Genomic DNA, 19,430 nt, shown 5'->3' on the forward strand with positions numbered 1-19,430 from the left:
GCAGATGGAGGACGATGTTTTTGAATTCTCCCCCCTGTAAATTCACTGGGGAGAGCTTTACTACATGCAGGGACGTTTTTTATTTGTTCTTTAGTGTGGGGGAGTATTAAAATAAAAAGCATTTCCCCATCTTCCCTCAAGAGGTATTGCAGCCCAGAATTTTTCCACCTCATTTATCTCCACCAACATGTAGGACAAATGAAACAAACTGGTTGTAGTGAGTAAAAATGAAGATGCAGGACTGCTTGGAAGGGTACAGGCAGGAAGGATGAGTTTGTTTAATGTTCAGGTTGAAGTAGATGGTATGTTTGTATTCACTGGTGGCTCTGTAAGAGTTTACTGTAAAAAGTCAGCTGGTATGGTATGTGGCTTGCAGAGCAGTTTTCAAGCAAAACAAGGGCATTTTTCTTACCCACTTTAAATCCGAAGTTGTCAACAGGTCTGCTCTCCTCTTGGACCTTTTAACAGGAGCTTGTCTGCAAAAAACCCCCACAGCTGAGCATTTTCACCACCTGAAGAGAAAACCATCATCACCTGCTATTGTCTGCTGCCGATCAAGTTAATGTTGAAACGCACAGATGCAAGGGGAAGCCAAAAAGTTGGCAACCCCTTGCATGCTTTGACTAGCAACGCAGGTGATGGAAGGTTGCTCCCATCCCTCCCTCCTTGCACTTAAATCTCCAGTTTCTATCTCAGCCTAATCTTCTGAAGTAGGGCTTGTGGAACAAAAGTGGGCATCATCTATGAATTCAGAATCCTCAGAGGTAGGACACTTGTTGGAAGCCTCATGAAATGACTCGAGAGACTGGAAAAACAGGTAGCACTTAAAAAAACCCCCTGTAATGTGCGTGATTGTGTGTGAGAGAACAAGACTGCAAGTAGGGGTTATGTGCACTGCACATTTTTTGGTGGGGGTCAGGAAGGGAGAAGTAGAGCTTGGAATAAACGGTATTTGCTGTGCTTATGTTATGCTCCTTTCAAGATTTGCAGCTGAAGGAACTTGGGATTTTATTGATGTACGCAAGATGTCAAATCGGTGAGAAGGAGGCAAGCAGGACTAGTACAGTGGACGCTCGGGTTGCGAACGTGATCCGTGCGGGAAGCACGTTCGCAACCCGCAGAGTTCACAACCTGCAGCGCCGCGTGTGCGCACGTGCGGGTTGTGATTTGGCACTTCTGCGCATGCGCCAAAACCCGGAAGTAACCCGTTCCGGTACTTCCGGGTTCGGCATGATGCGCAACCCAAAATCGCACAACCCGAAGCGTCTGTCACCCGAGGTATGACTGTATACTGAAAGAGAGCAGTCCTTATTCCCTACCCTTTTGGCTGCAGGGAGCTCAGACTGACTCATCTTGAAATTTCCAAGTCTGTCCTTTTAACATCTAGCAGTTGCTAACCCGCCTTAAAAAATACCAGTTCCAGTTGCTGCAGAAATCCAGCAGGTATTTCTGAGAGTGTTGCTGCCCTCTGGTCCTGCCTGCTTGCTTTCTGTAGGCATCTTGCGAGAGGAGGATTCTGGGACTCGATGGGCCTGATCTAGCCGGGTTCCTTATGTAGGCACAGACTTTCCTGGCATAAACAAGCAGCAATGAGGGAAAGCTGCACCTATTAAGAGTCCACCATCACAACCTGGTCACAGAGGCGGCCAGCCAGCAGTCCCTTGGCCTAATCTTGTGTAGTCCTTGAACTGATTTCAGAAGCCCTCAGGGGGCAACACAGGCAGCTCTGGACTACAAGAAGAATGAGCAGTCCTTTCCTCAGCAGCCTGCTGGGTGAGGAGGGAGGCGGAGAGAGAAGCAGGGCCAGAAAAAGGAGGAAAGAGGGACAGAAAGGAAAGGATGTGGCAGAAAGAATGGTTAAAGCAGTGCACCCTTTTGGCCACACCCACTCCTGTCTTCTGCCCCGCCCACTGCCATTGCATGGTCTGATTACATCAGAAGCAAGGCATCCCTTGACGGATTAAGAGGCTGCCCACGCACCCGCCATTCAAAGAATATTGGAGCAGATAGGTAACCTTATCTGCACGTTTCCGCTCCACTCCTTTCTAGTTTTGCCCCGAAAGAAAAACTTAATAGCTCATTCTTGGAAATACACTTAAGTAATGCATTTGTTTGGTTCCCGTCACACGTTTCGGGATTCCTTAATATAGAATTCAGCTTCCTCGATTTGGCAAGAGAACACACAAAAATCCAATGGGGGGGGGCAGGGTGTGCGCCTGGAAGCAGCAGAAGGCCTGAGTCGATGGGACGGCTCCTGCTCACGACAATTTTGTTGCAGATGGGATGCCTGAGGAAATAGAAGGGATTCAGTAAATGGTGTGGTGTGTGGTGGTTGTCTGGAAAGGCAATCATTGCAAGCGCTAACTCCCTGATTTTGGCATGTCGAAACAGGATCTCAGTTAAATAGTTCTCAAAAAAGGGGAGAGGGGAAAAAAGAGCAAAGGTACAAAATGTGGAACAAAATAGGTTTGCGTCTGTAGGTTCAGTCTCTTTAACTCAGGAAAGGGAGTTAGTGAGCTTCTGGCCCCGCAAAGTAGGGGAAGAGGCACCAAACTGGAGTGCTTTTTTAAAAACAACAACAACGAAGCCCAATCCCAGAGTCCTTTCTCTTTTAAAGTTCCTCATGTTTAACTTGATCCTCGTCTGATTTCAGCTTCAGTTCCTCTGCTGTGATCTTCCCATCCTTATTCCGGTCTTGGTTTTGGAACATGTCATTGACCACTTTTTCTGGGTCAGGGCCTGGCATGAGACGACCTTTGCCTTCAGAGATCTGAGCTTTGATGAACTCTGAGAACTGCGGGGGGGGGGGGAGGAGAGAAAGCAGGGAAAAGGATAAGTCATTTCCACTGGGAAGGGTGTGTGTGCCATATGCATTCAACAACATGGGAAACAGCATTTCAAGACATCCAGCTCCTATGTCTGGCTTCCTTTATATCAGTCTCTTAACTTTCCTTTGCCTACTGCTTGCCATTTTTCAAGGTTGAGCAAGATGCCAGACTGATGGGGAAAAAAATGAATTGCTAAAGGTGCCTTAACTTGAGTGGCTCTAGATGACAACGCAAGAGACGGACAAGACAACTGGAAAAGGGCTGCAGCGTTCACAGGCTGTGCCCTCTGCAGCAAGACGAAGGAAAACCAGGTCCTTAATTGTGTTGGGAGTTTCCATGAGTATAAAAGGCTCTCTACTGCAAAAGTTACATGGGAACACGAAGGACCCACCAGATGATGGGGCTTAAATGCATGACCCTACAACCCTTTTCTACCCAAGTTGCTTCCTCACGTCTGTAACACCTTAAAAGGGCCCACATCTCACTGCAAGTTATAACCAAAATATTTATCATCTGCTACACATAGCTGTAGCAACCCAATGCTTCCTCTTCCTCTTGCTTCCTCTAGCAACCCAATAATGTACAGATTGTTTTTGGGTGTGTGATGTAACGTTGCATTTTTTATTTCACCATCACTGCAGAAGGGAAAGGACTTCTATAGATGATTTGTTAATTGTTTTATATGATTTAAGCTGTATTTGTGATGTTCTGTTCTGTTTTATTACGTTATTGTTATTTATTGTTTGTAAGCCACTTTGAGGTTCATATGAATGAAAAGCAACATAGAAATACAAAAAATCAAATCAAAACAAACAAATAGTCACTGGGAAGTTGGGCTACAATGTTAAATCAATTGGTCAGTTAGTTTTTTAAAAATAAAATTAAAAAAGCTTTTCAGCTGAATGATACGGTGCTCCTGGTTAACCAGCCAACCAATTTTCTAAAAAGAAAAATATTTTCAATGCAATGCTTATACAAACTGTAAATGGTGAGCACCATCATATAGGCAGGGATGTCTCTTCCAAGACAATGCCTTCAAGACAACACACATGTGCATCTTTTTAAAATAAAAAGTTGCTCTTTGCTCCAAGCTATTGTTTTTACCCGTATACAAATGGAATAATTTTTTCCCTATTAATTTACTAAAACTCGAACAACTAACTATAGGGTAGATGCTCTTACTCTGGTGGAACGAACAGTTAGTACAAATGGATCCAGCCGTGGATCCTGTCACCCCCCCCCGCCCCCAGTTCAGATTCTTCAGTACCAGCTGCACCCTTTCTAATACAGAATGCAAAATCTCACCTCCTCAGGTGGGACTTCGCCATCCTTGTTGAGATCCATGGCTTCAAACAGGTTTTCTGGTAGGTCGCTGTGCCAGACAAACAGGTATCCTTCTGGAACTCCTGGCTCCCGGTGTAGCAGCTCTAACTCAAAGTAGAGAACGGCACTGCCAGGTACACCCCGGGCTGAAAATGCAAGGTGCACATATCAACAGGGCAAGGTCATCCACAGAGGCACTGGCTAGGCAGCAGTGACCCGGAGTCAAAGCTAGGAGAAACCTATTGACAGGAAGTGACCTCGCTTCTTGAGAGGAAGTGGTATCAGAGGGTTTAGCTACTATTTCTCCTCCTCCTCACTGTTTAATGCCATCACAAGGCCATATAAGGAGCCGTATTGCCACTGCCTACTGGCTATAACGTTATTACTCCTAAATTATAATCATGAATTCAATTCATATAGCCTAGTTTCTCACAAGAACGTCTATAAAACCTGGACCTCAAAATATTTTTGTCCTGAAGCACAGCTCCTGTGATAAACCGACAATGCCCATGTCAAGTTTGAACTACTCTTTCTTAGCATTTGGGCTCTGTAAATATTGGCTACTAATCATGCCTAGTGATGAATAGCAAAAATGTTTCTATATTCTGTGCTAAAAAATAATTGTAAAACTCTACAAAAGGCGATGCAAATTATGCTAAGTTGCGTGCTGCCTTGCGTCATTTATTTTCCTGCTAGTCATAGGGAAGACCACTCCGTCCTACTCTGGCTTCTGAGATTTTACCAGGCAATGCATGCACAGACTTCCAACTGTATTTCTGCAGCCTTAGGAGCTAGAAAGTCACTTTAGGGAAAAAGAAAAAAATAAAATAAAAAAAGAAGGGACTGTCCGGTTGTTGAACCCTGAGTCCAGTATCCATTTCTTCTGCCGGCCCTGTGATGTGGACTCTGAAAACAGATGCCAGAGGCATTGCCCACAACCTTACCTCCACTTTCGCCATGACCCAAATGGGGAGGAACGATGACGGAACGTTTTTCCCCCACGCACATGTTGAGCAGGCCATTGTTCAGGCCTTCAATTATCTTGTTGGTCCCCAGCGTGGCTTCTTGAGGGCTTTCATAGTCATGGCTGTCAAGCAGGAAAACAGGGAGACCATTGGAATCCTTGGAAATATTTTCTGCAGGAATCTCAGAAGTGTGCTTGGGGACCTCTTCCCCAGAATTCTGCTCTTAAGAAAATCACACACACACACACACACACACACACACAATGGTACCTCGGGTTACATACGCTTCAGGTTACATATACTTCAGGTTACACACTCCGCTAACCTAGAAATAATGCTTTAGGTTAAGAATTTTGCTTCAGGATAAGAACAGAAATCACGCTCCGGCGGCAGTGCGAGGCCCCATTAGCTAAAGTGGTGCTTCAGGTTAAGAACGGACCTCTGGAATGAATTAAGTACTTAACCCGAGGTACCACTGTGTGTGTGTATCTATCTATCTATCTATCTGTCTATCTATCTATCTATCTATGCGCACTGATTGGCATATATATTTATTTTGCATAATTATCTTTGCTACTCCCAGTGATGGAAAGGGGAAAAAGAGCCGTGGAAGATGCAGGAAATGTGCTTTCAGGTTTCAGTGAATTCTGATCCTCCCTGCTCTCACGGCAGACAGCCAAGGAAGTAGACAAGGAAGCTCTTAGTGTCTTTATTCAATACTGACAGAGAGAGGCCTCTGTACGCTGCCTCTTAGGTCAATGGCGTTGCTCCAACTGAGCTCCTCCCCACTCCCTTCCCCTTACGCTGGTTGCCAGGGGCTAATTGTCTCTGAGTCTTTTGCTCTTCCACTTTCAATGCACGCCGTGTTCTGGGAGATGGGGGGTCGGAAATGCTCTCCAGTGATAACGTGTCAGCTGGCTGCTCTGGCCCTGTCTTCCCCTTCTCTTCTCCCAACACCTCCCAACTCTTCTGTTCACCTGTCTCTGAGCTGTGACCTTCCTCAAACCACTGCTGGAAGCCACATGACCCGGAAGCTGTACGCCGGCTCCCTCAGCCAATAAGCGAGATGAGCACTGAAACCCCAGAGTCGGCCATGACTGGAACTAATGGTCAGGGGTCCCTTTACCTATACAACTCTGTGAGGCACTGACTTAGCCCCAAGGTCACCCAGTGAGCTTCATGGCTGAGTGGGGATTTGAACTCTGGTCTCTCAGGTCCTGGTCTGACACTTGTAACCAATGCACCACACTGGGAAGCAACAGTGAGATGGGCCAGGTGAGTGCTGCCGCCCCATCAGGCCGTCCACTACTTCCCTTTAGGTTACTCTGTGATAAGGCAATGTAGGTATTTGTTGACATTTAAATTCCTGCATTGCAGGGGGTTGGGAGCAGATGATCCTTGAGGTCCCACCCAACTCTACAATTCTATGAGATAAGAAGAAGAAGAAGAAGAAGAAGAAGAAGAAGAAGAAGAAGAAGAGGAGTAGTTTGGATTTGATATCCCGCCTTTCACTCCCTTTAAGGAGTCTCAAAGCAGCTAACAATCTCCTTTTCCCTTCCTCCCCCACAACAAACACTCTGTGAGGTGAGTGGGGCTGAGAGACTTCAGAGAAGTGTGACTGGCCCAAGGTCACCCAGCAGCTGCATGTGGAGGAGCGGGGAATCGAACCCGGTTCACCAGATTACGAGACTACCGCTCTTAACCACTACACCACACTGGCTCTAAACTTTAAGCAAAAGACTCACGAGGAGAAGAGTTTGGTGCCATCCAGGAGGGAGCAGTTGTAATGGTAGCGGACAAAGTCTCTGTCTTGGGTGGTGACGTTGCAGTCCGCAGGCCGGTGGATAGTCTGTATTTCCACAGGGTCTGCGGGATTGTGGAAGTCGATGACATGGACGTCGAAGATGAGCACAGCCGAGCCAGGGATCTTGTTCCCTAGAGGACAAGAAGGACAGAGACTGGGGGTTTTTTGGGTGTAAAGAGTGAGGATGCATACACACAAAAGTCCTCCAAGGGTCACAGCTGATTCGAGGCAATTTGAAACCTCTAGTTGCAGAACCCAGAGTATGTCTCTGGGATCCCTTGCCAATGTCCCAGCATACATTCGGGGGCCATTATTTCCATTTCTTTATGTTTCATTGTTTGGCCCAGTGTTTTCAGCCTTTACACCTTCTGGGTAAAGGTAAAGGTAAAGGGACCCCTGACCATTAGGTCCAGTCGTGACCGACTCTGGGGTTGCGGCGCTCATCTCGCTTTATTGGCGGAGGGAGCCGGTGTACAGCTTCCGGGCCATGTGGCCAGCATGACTAAGCCGCTTCTGGCGAACCAGAGCAGTGCACGGAAACGCCGTTTACCCTCCCGCCGGAGCGGTACCTATTTATCTACTTGCACTTTGACGTGCTTTCAAACTGCTAGGTTGGTAGGAGCAGGGAACGAGCAACGGGAGCTCACCCTGTCATGGGATTCGAACCACCGACCTTCTGATCAGCAAGTCCTAGGCTCTGTGGTTTAACCCACAGTGCCACCCACATCCCAACACCTTCTGGGAGCCCTCCCCAAATCAACCTTTGTTTTCTTCGCATACGAAAGCCAAAGCAACATCGGTGGATTTGTGTGGCCACTCAAACCCAGCAGAGATTTCAAAGCTGGGGGGGTTGGTTTGTAGATAAAAGCCTTCAAAGGGTTCCGCTGAGGGGCTCCCCACACACCTCAACCTGTTCGCTCTACTTACCTGCCCCAGTTTCTCCATAGGCCAAGTGGGGCGGGATAATGACTCTCCTCCTTTCACCAATACAGACTCCTTGAAGCCCCTGGTCCATTCCTGGAATAATGTAGCCTTTCCCAATGTAAGTGTCGTAGGTGTGGTTTCGTGAATAACTGGAATTGGAGAGAAAGAATCCGTGGGGAAGAAGTGTCTTACAAACTGACGTTACAGCAAAGCCTCAAGTTTTCCCCTCCAGATTTCTTAAGCTGTGGCTGAGCCCATCCAGAGACAGACCGAAAGAGCAGGGCGAGACATGAGCTCTGTGGCTCCGATAGGCTGGAAAGTGAGAATATGTCATCTTCCCACTCCAGCAAAAAATTATTGGGCAAGGTTCAGGCCACTGGTAGCCTAAGTAATGGAAGGACTTCCAGGTCTCGCTGCTCAGCCTGCACTTTGAGCTGGCTCTGTTTACACTCCCCCCCATATATATTTTAATAATTTTTATTGGAATAACCCCCCCAATACACAATCCACCCTCATTAAACATGAACATAACATACAGTGAGCATAACATACAACAATACAAACAACCAAATAAAAGACTTCCTTTATCCAGTATCTGGCCTCCTTATTTACTTCTTATAAACTCTGTCTTTTATGAATAATTATTAAAAAATTTCTAATTATAACTTAAATATCCACAAAGTCTCACGTAGACATTAATTGAAACAAGTCCAGGTATGCATTTTAGGGCACTGTTTTGTGAAGTATTCTCTGCATTTCCCCCATGCTTTTTGAAACTCTTGTCTAGTGTGATCTCTAATTGCCTCTGTTAATCTAGACTCTCACAGTTTGTCTTGCCATTCCTTTTTTGATGGCACAGTTTCTTTTTTCCAGTTTTTAGCAGTTAGGATCCTTGCCGCTCCTGTGGCATAGAGGAGTATTTTCTGATCTTCTCTTGCTATACCTGTGTCCATTATCCCTAGTAGAAAAGCTTCTGTATTTTTCATAAAGTTATACTTAAATATTTTTTTAAGCTCGTCATATACTGTGTTCCAGAAGCTTTTGATTTTTTTCACAGGTCTACCAAGCATGCATAAGTGTCCCCTCTGCACACTTCCTCTATATTTTGATCCTCTTCTCACCTTCCCCTGTCCTGTTCTGCCTTTGATAGACTCCTTCTAGGCTAGGGATATAAAGGGCGTTGTTTTCTGTTCTGCCTTGCATATGTTGCACACCCTGCCTGGGATAGCTCAGTCGGTAGAGAATGAAACTCTTAATCTCAGGGTTGTGGGTTCAAGTCCCACATTAGGCAAAAGATTCCTGCATTGCAGGGGTTGGACTAGATGACCCTCGTGGTCCCTTTCAACTCTACAATTCTATGATTTCTGTTCCACTGCAATTAAAGTTCCATGAAAACGACATTATTCAGCTCGCTGTCCACTGTGGCCAAATATAACAATGCAATTAACAATGTAATTAACTACATTATTATTGCATAATTTCAAGAGGGAGGAGGAGATAATAAATAACATAATGAAAAAAAATGATTATAGAAAATTGGAGACTGGGGAATGGAGGCTGTGAATACTGATCATAATCACCTGCCTGATTTCTATTTCTGTTTGCAGATGGCTATGCAAATCGACTCAATTTCAGGTAGAGCTTCCCATTTTGAGGGAATTTCCCAACAACCCTATTCTAGAAAAAACTGAACTTCTGGTTACGTTAACCTAGCCATACAAAGAATACTGAGGAATGACAGCTTGGTGGAGAAGGGAATGGAAGATGGTAGCGCTTTCTTATCAATGACAGCTGCATTTCAGTCCCCGTTACCTGGAGTCAAAGAGGGTCCCGTCCATCAAGGTGCCATTATAATGGTACCGCACAAAATCTCCGGTCACGGCCTTGCGCTTGCAAGACGCTGGCACTTCCAAGTGCTCCAGGGAGATGCCATCTTTTGGGTTGTGCAGGTCCACCAGGAGAACATCAAAAACCAGGGAGGCTTGAGGGGGGATGACAGTGCCTGAGAAAAGGAAAGGAGAACCAACTCAGCTCAGGCGGCCACAGGGACCCAGGTCACGTGGAGGAACACTTTAAACCACCCCATTTTTTAGAGGGGACGCCAGCTAATCCGCTTTTGAAATACCATCCCTTTCTTCAAGAGCACTGTATGGCAAAGTGTGCTAAGGTTGCGGTTTCTGCCATTTGTGATAAATCCACAATTGAATGTAGCTGACTTCAGCCCACAAAAGTTGTGGCTTTGAGGCTTTTAGTAATGGGGACCCCAACATGGTGCTAGTGAACGTCATGGTACCCTCAGACACCCCTCTCAGTGCCCACCACAGCCCCCTACCAGTACATTCTTTTTTATATTTGTAGGGTTTTGTTTGGCTTTGTGAAGAAGAGTTTGGATTTGCTATCCCGCTTTATCACTACCCGAAGGAGTCTCAAAGCGGCTAACATTCTCCTTTCCCTTCCTCCCCCACAACAAACACTCTGTGAGGTGAGTGGGGCTGAGAGACTTCAGAGAAGTGTGACTAGCCCAAGGTCACCCAGCAGCTGAATGTGGAGGAGCGGAGATGCGAACCCGGTTCACCAGATTACGAGTCTACTGCTCTTAACCACTACACCACACTGGCTTGTGAGCTGTTGTATGGTTGGGAGGGGTTTGTCTGTGTTTTGGAGGTGTTCACTTGTGTGTGTGTGCTTTGCAAGGAGGGGGGCTGGTGCACGCGCCCACCCTTGCATTTCCAAATGTGCCCCCCAGGCCTTGAAAGATGGAGGACCCCAGTCTTAAACATTAGTGCAGACACCATATTTTTAAAGACATCTCTGTGTGGATGCTTTAGCTGAGATCCCTGCATCACAGGGAGTTGGACTAGATGACCCTCAGGGTCCCTTCCAACTCTACAATTCTACGAATTCTTGTCCCTCATCACCAAGTTTTTGTACAGGAGCTCCTTGTATGTATGCAAAAACGTACATACATTCTTATGTAAGCGGGACCCTTGAGATCTGCTAGCAGGTACAATCCTATTCCCCCCCCCAAAAAAATATATTTATTTCTAAGTACAATAAAGTCTTATTGTCCTTTTTTTTTTTGAAAGAAACAAAGAAAGAACTGATTTGTGGATTTCTTTGACACAGAATCTGAGGTGATTTCTTGCATACTTTCAGAATAATATTTAAATTTAAATAATATAATAAATTTAAATTCTTCTGCAGATATATAATAATAATATAATAATTTATTATTTATACCCCGCCCATCTGGCTGGGTTTCCCCAGCCACTCTGCGGCTCCCAACAGAATATTAAAAATGCCTTAAAATATAACACATTAAAAACTTCCCTAAACAGGGCTTCCTTCAGATGTCTTCTAAAAGTCAGATAGTTGTTTATTTCCTTGATATCTGGTGGGAGGGCATTCCACAGGGCGGGTGCCACCACCGAGAAGGGCCTCTGCCTGGTTCCCTGCAACCTCACTTCTCGCAGTGAGGGAACCACCAAAAGGCCCTCGGACCTGGACCTCAGTGTCCGGGCTGAATGATGGGGGTGCAGATGTTCCTTCAGCTATACTGGGCCACGGCCATTTAGGGCTTTTAAGGTCAGCACCAACACTTTGAATTGTGCTCAGAAAAGTACTGAGTGAATACAGTTCACCTTGTGGTTCAGATTCACAATTTCTTGACCACCTTACCGTAGCCTTTCTCTCCGTAGGCCAGGAACGGGGGGATCACTATTTGTCGTTTCTCTCCAGCACACATGCCTAGCAGGCCCTCGTCCATCCCTTTGATCAGCCAACCTGAACCCACGTAGGTGTCATAAGTACTGTCTTTTCCATAGCTGGGAGACAGGTGAGGATGGAGAAAGGGAAAGAGACATCAGGCAAGGAAGCGGTTCGGAGAAAACAACGCCACCTTCGCAGCACAGCACTGGTCAAAAACAGCCACCCACTAAAAGGTAAAAAAACAAAAAGGTAAAGGACCCCTGGACAGTTAAGTCCAGTCAAAGGTGACTATGGGGTTGCAGCGCTCATCTCGCATTCAGGCCGAGGGAGTCGGCGTTTGTCCACAGACAGCTTTCCAGGTCATGTGGCCAGCATAACTAAACCGCTTCTGGCGCAACAGAACACCGTGATGGAAATCAGAGTGCATGGAAACGTCATTTACCTTCCCGCCACAGTGGTACCTATTTATCTACTTGAACTAGTGTGCTTTCGAATTGCTAGGTTGGCAGGAGCTGGGACAGAGCAACGGGAGCTCACCACCATCACGCAGATTCGAACTGCTAACCTTCTGATCAGCAAGCCCAAGAGGCTCAGCGGTTTAGACCACAGCGCCACCCGCTCCTCATCTTATTCTACATGAGGCTTCCTCAACCTTGGCCCTCCAGATGTTTTGAGACTACGATTCCCATCATCCCTGACCACTGGTCCTGCTAGCTAGGGATCATGGGAGTTGTAGGCCAAAAACATCTGGAGGGCCGAGTTTGAGGAAGCCTGTTCTACATTGTTCTTAATCACTGCATTTAACTGCAACTAACACCACGACCAGAGATCCAGCATCTTTGACCGGACAGCTGCTCTACCTATTATACAGAACGAGAGTCAACTTAAAAACATAATGCTAAATGCATCTTTGAATCCTGTGGCTGGAATCCTCCTTCTGTTTTTTAAACCACCAGCAGCCTTGGAAGGGTAGGGGTCAATCCAGTTCGGGACTGTAGCCAAGGGACTGCTATAATTGCAACTGCAATGACATTATTTTGCTGTCTTTCACTCTCTGTACCAGACCTCTGAGCCAAAACACGCCATCTCCCCTTCAGCACATCCTACCTGGAGTCGAAGGGGGTGCCGTCGAGAAGTGTGCCGTTGTAGTGGTAGCGCACGAAGTCGGAGTTCTCCACTGTGCGGTTGCAGCGCTGCGGCTTGGAGACGGTGGTGATCTGCAGCTTGTCTTCTTTGTTCCAAATGTCAAGTAGGATGACATCAAAGTAGAGGGTGGTGTCCGGGGGGATCAGGCCAGCTATGGGGTTGAAAATGAGGAACGACCATGGAGACTGAAACGATAATTCTCAGGGGGACTTGGAGGCCACCACAACCACTGCCCCTTCGCCAATGGCACCAGGCCATTCAATACAGTGGTACCTCGGGTTACATACGCTTCAGGTTACATACGCTTCAGGTTACAGACTTCGCTAACCCAGAAATAGTACCTCGGGTTAAGAACTTTGCTTCAGGATGAGAACAGAAATCGTGTGGCGGCAGTGGGAGGCCCCATTAGCTAAAGTGGTACCTCAGGTTAAGAACAGTTTCAGGTTAAGAATGAACCTCCAGAACGAATTAAGTACGTAACCCGAGGTACCACTATTTATCTATTTCTATACGGCCATCCATCTGCGTGGCACTTTACCAAGTACAGGAAATGCATAAAATGGAGGAGAAAAGAGTGGTGGATGGGGAAGCCATGTAAAGCGAAACGGGTGGAACCGGAAATGACAAGAAGTAGGGAAGCTCAAGTGTGTTTGGAGGCAGGAAACAACTTCTCAGTATAGAGCTCAGGGCCTTCCAAAATTATATTTTATATAATTGACTTTTTATTTCTATTATTTGTATATCATATTGTTGCTTTATTACTATGGCCGATGGCTGATGCAAATAAAGAAGAAGAAGAAGAGGAGTTTGGATTTGACATCCCGCTTTATCACTACCCGAAGGAGTCTCAAAGCGGCTAACATTCTCCTTTCCCTTCCTCCCCCACAACAAACACTCTGTGAGGTGAGTGGGGCTGAGAGACTTCAGAGAAGTATGACTGGCCCAAGGCCACCCAGCAGCTGCATGTGGAGGAGTGGAGACGCGAACCTGGTTCCCCAGATTATGAGACTACAGCTCTTAACCACTACACCATGCAAGATTCATTCATTCATTCTCAGGGCCTTGCAATGCAGTACAGTGCTATCCTTGCTGTGGCTAGCTCATTTGGTTAGAGCATGGTGCTGACAATGCCAAGGTTGCAGGTTCAATCCCTGCAAGCGACAGCTGCTTATTCCTGCATTGCAGGGGGTTGGACTAGATGATCCTCAGGGTCCCTTCAAACTCTTATGATTCTCCTGCCCCCATGCTAGGATCTAATTGATCAGATCACTGTGCACACTCCCTGGCATTTTTGTTTTTTTTAAATGTGTCCTTAAAGGCACAGATATGCAGCTAAGATATTGTCAGGCTCAGGCAACGCCTGTCAACCCTGGACTCTTGCCACTCACCCACGCCGATGCTGCCGTAGCCAAGATGAGGGGGCACAATGAGGTGCCTTCTCTCGTTCACACACATCCCCTGAAGGCCTCTGTCCATGCCGGTGATGAGCCGCCCCACGCCAGCCACGCCGGCCACTGTGGCACCCCGATCATAGCTGGAAAGGGAAGAAGGCATTGATGGAAGGGATGAGCAGAAACAACAAAAATGGAGCAAAGAGAACTCTAAAATGGCCAGTTAACAGATAACATGATGTGTGGTCATGGCCACTGGCTTAGATTGCTTTAAAGGGGATTGGACCAATTCACGGAGGATGAGATGATCAAAGTCTACTAGCTATGGCTCCAGGTTCTCAGGCGGCATATTGGCAAATGCCATTTGCTGGGGAGCAACACTACACAGTGGTGTGGTGTGGCGCTGTGGGTTAAACCACAGAGCCTAGGACTTGCCAATCAGAAGGTCGGCGGTTTGAATCCCCGTGATGGGGTGAGCTCCCGTTGCTCGGTCCCTGCTCCTGCCAACCTAGCAGTTCAAAAGCACATCAAAGTGCAAGTAGATAAATAGGCAGGAAGGTAAACGGCGTTTCCATGCGCTGCTCTGTTTTGCCAGAAGCGGCTTAGTCATGCTGGCCACATGACCTGGAAGCTGTACGCCGGCTCCCTTGGCCAATAAAGCGAGATGAGCGCCACAACCCCAGAGTCAGCCATGACTGGACCTAATGGTCAGTGGTCCCTTTACCTTTAACACCACATGAAGGTAAGGTAAAAGGTAAAGGACCCCTGGACGGTTAAGTCCAGCCAAAGGTGACTATGGGGTTGTGGTGCTCATCTCGCTTTCAGGCCAAGGGAGCCGGCGTTTGTCCACAGACAGCTTTCCGGGTCATGTGGCCAGCATGACTAAACTGCTTCCGGTGCAACGGAACACCGTGATGGAAACCGGAGCACATGGAAATGCTGTTTACCTTCCCGCCACAGCGTACCTATTTATCTACTTGCACTGGTGTGCTTTCGAACTGCTAGGATGGCAGGAGCTGGAATGGGAATGGGAGCTCACTCCATCGCGGGGAATCAAACCGCCAACCTTCTGATCAGCAAGCCCAAGAGGCTCAGTGGTTTAGACGACAGCGCCACCCACATCCCCTGGAACACCAGGTGAGGGCTGTGGCTCTCATATCCTGGCTATTATCCCATCTGTGCGGTTGGCTGGCAACTGTGAGAAACAGGATGTTAGACTAGCTAGGCCACCCTTGGCCAACTACCAGATGTTTGGCACTACAATTCCCATCAGGCCCAGCAACAATTCTGGCCAATTCAGAGGCAAAGGAAGTTTGCGAGGCATGGTGGAAGTGGAAACACGTCTCCCTGAGTTCACTTTGAGGCCTGGCCTGGCTGTTCCCTCCTCAGAGTGGACCTTGTGGAAAACTATTTGAGAACCAGAGCTTAAGGCTGAAAAGCAGCACTGTAGTATAAAAAACCCCCACAAACTCTTCCTGTAACTGTTGAGGGAGCAAAAAGGAAAAGAAATCTTGCTGGCTTCAAGATGCGCTTGGATACATTTACGAAAACTATTTTAGGACCGATTCAATTATTTACCCAAATTGCACCGCAACAGCAGAAACCACCTTTTTAAACAAAACTATGCCCTGAAGCAAGGAATGTGGGTGTATGCCCATTTTAGTAAGGCAGAGATTCCGTAAAGTTTTGCTGATGAGGAAAAAAACCCCCAAACCTCCCAAACTATTCCTGCTAGCAGGGAGAGGAGCAAATGAAACCCGATCTCCAACTTCCTTTCAGTCAGAAAAGGAGGAGCAGAATAGCCTGATCCTGCACTCTGAATTCGCCAAGAGGATCAGCCCGTATGTCATGATATGGGGGAGGAAAGGCAGTTAGCACTGAGGTTTCAAATCAAGATCAAGTTTTCTTCCAGATCTCTAGAAAACTAGATCCATTTTATAGGACTGCTGCTTCCAGTGTGTGCATTTTGGACGGGAAAAGGAGTCGCCGTCCTAAGTTGCAAAATCCAGCCTTTTAAAATGCATAAGCAGCTGCAGCCTCATGCGGATGACACGTCTACAGCCCAAACGGCAGATCCCATCATGGACGCCATCTCCTCCCACAGCCTATAGCAGCTCACTGCCTGCCCCCTTCCTTCCGACACACCGCTATCTTGCTTCGTAGCTCAACCTGGCTCTGTGGGCAGTGAGGTTTGATGCTCAAGACACAATTTCAAAATGTCCTAATAGTTTTGTTATCACGCTAATATACCTTAGGATGTGCCAGCTAAATTACACATAAGATTCAGCGATGCTGAACCAAGGGATAATGTAATAGCAAAGGACAGGGATTGTTGCACCCATTCTCAGTCAAACAATTTGTCTTTTGACGCAAGGGAACTACCAGGAAAGTGAGTGAGTGCTCTCTATTTATTAAGGGAGTTCGGACGCATGACAGGTTTAACTAAAAGTTCCACATCTTTATTTTTTTAGTTTTAAAACAAAGCCTGGAAGTTCAGATCTGAAATATCCTTACAGAAAACGTCCTGCTCTAGATGTGTTCCCTTCTCCCTCTTAAAATTTATTTTATCAATTCTGTCCTTATTCGAATTTTGCTATACTATATCATGTAGAATGTTGGGCTGCAATTTGGTTTGATTCAGCAAAAAAATTATTACACAGATGACTTTAACTTTCCTTTCCTCTGACACGCCCCCCCCCCCATATGCACCTTCAAATTCTGCTCCAGAGGGTTGAGAGAAGATTTTGGGGACATGGTGGGGGGGGGGGGGAGAAGAGAAGGGAAGTCCGATTGCCTGAATGGGAATCCATGCATGCAACACTGGCTACAATTCTATGTTCAGAAATTCCAAATAGTGCACCGCGGTAGTATGCTTGCAACCATAGAAAATGAGTCCGTCCTTTAAAAAACAACCACCAGCCATTCAGCAACGATAATCTTTCCTTTCCTTCTCTCTCCCTTGATACCCATTTACCTGGGGGAAAGTCCCACCGAACTCTATGGGACTTATTTCCAAGGATTGCACGGATGGAGAAGGGAGTATCAAGGAGAGGTGAAAACTGAAGGTTTATTATCCTTTGAGGTGATCTGATTTTATCATCTGTGGACTTGAGGAATGTGGGTTGCTCTGAGTTTTCACAGGAGCAGCCTACAGCAAAAACAGGCCAGACCTAATAGAAGGACGTCCATTTTGTCTTATTTCAAACACTTCGCCCTCCTCAAAACACTCCTTGCATCTCCTTACCCCCCACAATAATAATTGTTGTTTTTTAACAAGTTCCTGGGACTAAATCTCATTGAGTGTGGTCAGATTCCACAACGATAAAACCTAAATTTAGCCGATGGGAAGAAATTATCTAAAGTATGTTTGCTAAGGCAAGGGTTTGTGGCCTGAACTGCCCCCGCTTTCTCAGAGATTTTTAATGTCCCTTTCCTGAATATCCAGCTTTTCTGAATAGAAATCTCTAACTCAGATAAAAAGAAAAACATGTCAACAGTATTTTATCCAGTTCCCCCCAAAACAAACAAACCTCTTTCCAATGCTCTGGTCACAGAGACATGACCAATATGTACTTTTAAATATATGCTTTTAATTAAATTATTTTAATTTGAAGCATTACAAGCATTTCGTGTCCACCTTCACCCTTGCTTTGCTCCTCACCAGCGCCCCCACAAAATTTATTGCATGCCTGCCCATGTTTGTACCAGGGTGGACCCCTTCTTTTTCCCAGACCTGGCTCTTTGCAAAGTCCACCCTGCACCCTTCTAGCCAGAAGCTGGCTTGGCAGCTGCAAACCCCTGTGCAAAAGCTTCTGAAGTTATGCGAGGGATCAGCGGCTCCATATTTCTCTTTCCCCCGAGGCCCCAAAGAGGCAGAAGATAGAAGGCACATACCGCCAGAGGCACGCAATTCCTCTTGCAAGGGAGAGAGAGGGAAGGAAGGTTTCTCATTGCTGGCGGGCTGTTGTTGTTTTATTTTAAAAAAGGAAGGGCTGTTTTTCTAGGTTGCACGCATGGCTATTTCAAAAGCGCAAAGATGAAACATTAAAACGTGGGTCTCCTGTCTCTCAACTTATGGGGGAATCTCCTAAGGGGAGGGGCAGGGACAGTGTTAGAAACTGAGATATGAAATCTAGGCACAATGGCACCTTAGGTTATGGATGCAACAACAGAATGTCTAGGCGCACTTTTTGATAATACAAAGCTGAAAATGAATGAACTGCAGCTAAAATATTATGCTCCTTTTCCACATGGTCTAGTCCTTCCCCTGCCCACCCCCTTAATATTCTTAAGAGGGTCTCTTCTCCAGTCCTCAGAAAGTAGGGGAGGCAGAAAAAGGTCCTCCTTTCCTTCCATTCTGCAGTTTTACTCTGAAATCTTGCGCCCGGAACTCAGAAACCGCTTTTGCTCCTGAAATAATTCCGTCGCAAAATGCGCCTAGAACAATCGGAGTTTTGAACACGGGGGCGGGGAAGATATTTTGCCACTCCTTAATTCCAATTTGCCAGGGACTGCAGGTGAGCCACCACCTAACCCTTTGTCTCTGGATCAAAGGACCCAGTCCTGCCCTGGACGGGCGCTGCTGCGCATTTCTCAGCGAGGGAAACGAGAAGGGGGGAAAGTACCTGGAGTCGAACTTGGTGCCGTCCTGAAAAGTGCCATTGTAATGGTACCGGACGAAGTCGCCCATCTGGACTTCTCGCAGGCACACTTTGGGGATGTAGTATCTGTCGATGACTACGTCCTCCAACGGGCCGGGGTCTCCCAAGCCGCGGACCCCCAGCAGGCTCAGCGCCAAGACGAGGCACAGCAAGCTCATGGTGATGATCTTCGACGGTGCGCCCTCGGGCAGGAAAAGGAAGACTCGGCAGCTGCGCCTGGCGCTGGAAGCAGCCGAAGGGGGAGCGGACGGGGGGTGGGAGGGAGGGAGAGAAGAGCAGAGGAGGCGCTTTCCTAAAAAAGAAGAAGAAGAAAAAACCCGAAACGGAGGCCTGGAGGATTGCAAGCCAGCCGCTCCGATTTCTGTAGACGTGTAAAAAAGCGGCCTGCGGTTGGCTTGCAAAAAGGGATCGTGGCGGGATCCGATCGCTCTCAGCAGGCAGGGATTGCTTTGCAACCGATTTGGGAATGTGCGCGTGTCCCCCCCCCCCTTGCTTTTAGGCTTTTGCAGCAAAAACTATTTCAAAGCGTGTCCGGGCAGCCAGAAAAGCCCTGAGAAGAGAGGGCTTGCTTTTAAAAAGTTTTTTTTTGTTTTTTGGTTCGCCAGGTCCTAGTGCTTGTTGGCTACCCGACTGGAGAGTCAGAGAAAAGTCATGCTTACGTGGTCCCCGAGGGTGCGGTG

General features: G+C 47.0%; 1 protein-coding gene across 1 annotated transcript; it reads right to left on the reverse strand.

The window, feature by feature from the left end:
- Nucleotides 1–254: 254 nt before the first annotated feature.
- Nucleotides 255–19,356, reverse strand: FKBP10 (FKBP prolyl isomerase 10). Its single transcript, XM_080976787.1, has 10 exons — nucleotides 18,715–19,356; nucleotides 14,087–14,232; nucleotides 12,660–12,849; nucleotides 11,523–11,668; nucleotides 9,657–9,846; nucleotides 7,848–7,993; nucleotides 6,862–7,051; nucleotides 5,096–5,238; nucleotides 4,134–4,297; nucleotides 255–2,794 (listed from the first exon to the last, which is right to left on the reverse strand). The coding sequence occupies exons 1-10, from the start codon at nucleotides 18,906–18,908 to the stop codon at nucleotides 2,612–2,614; spliced, it is 1,692 nt and encodes a 563-aa protein (XP_080832913.1). The 5' UTR covers nucleotides 18,909–19,356; the 3' UTR covers nucleotides 255–2,611.
- Between the last annotated feature and the right edge of the window lie 74 nt (nucleotides 19,357–19,430).

Source organism: Podarcis pityusensis, assembly GCF_964106645.2.
Source record: "Podarcis pityusensis genome assembly, chromosome: 13".
Lineage (NCBI taxonomy): Eukaryota > Metazoa > Chordata > Lepidosauria > Squamata > Lacertidae > Podarcis > Podarcis pityusensis.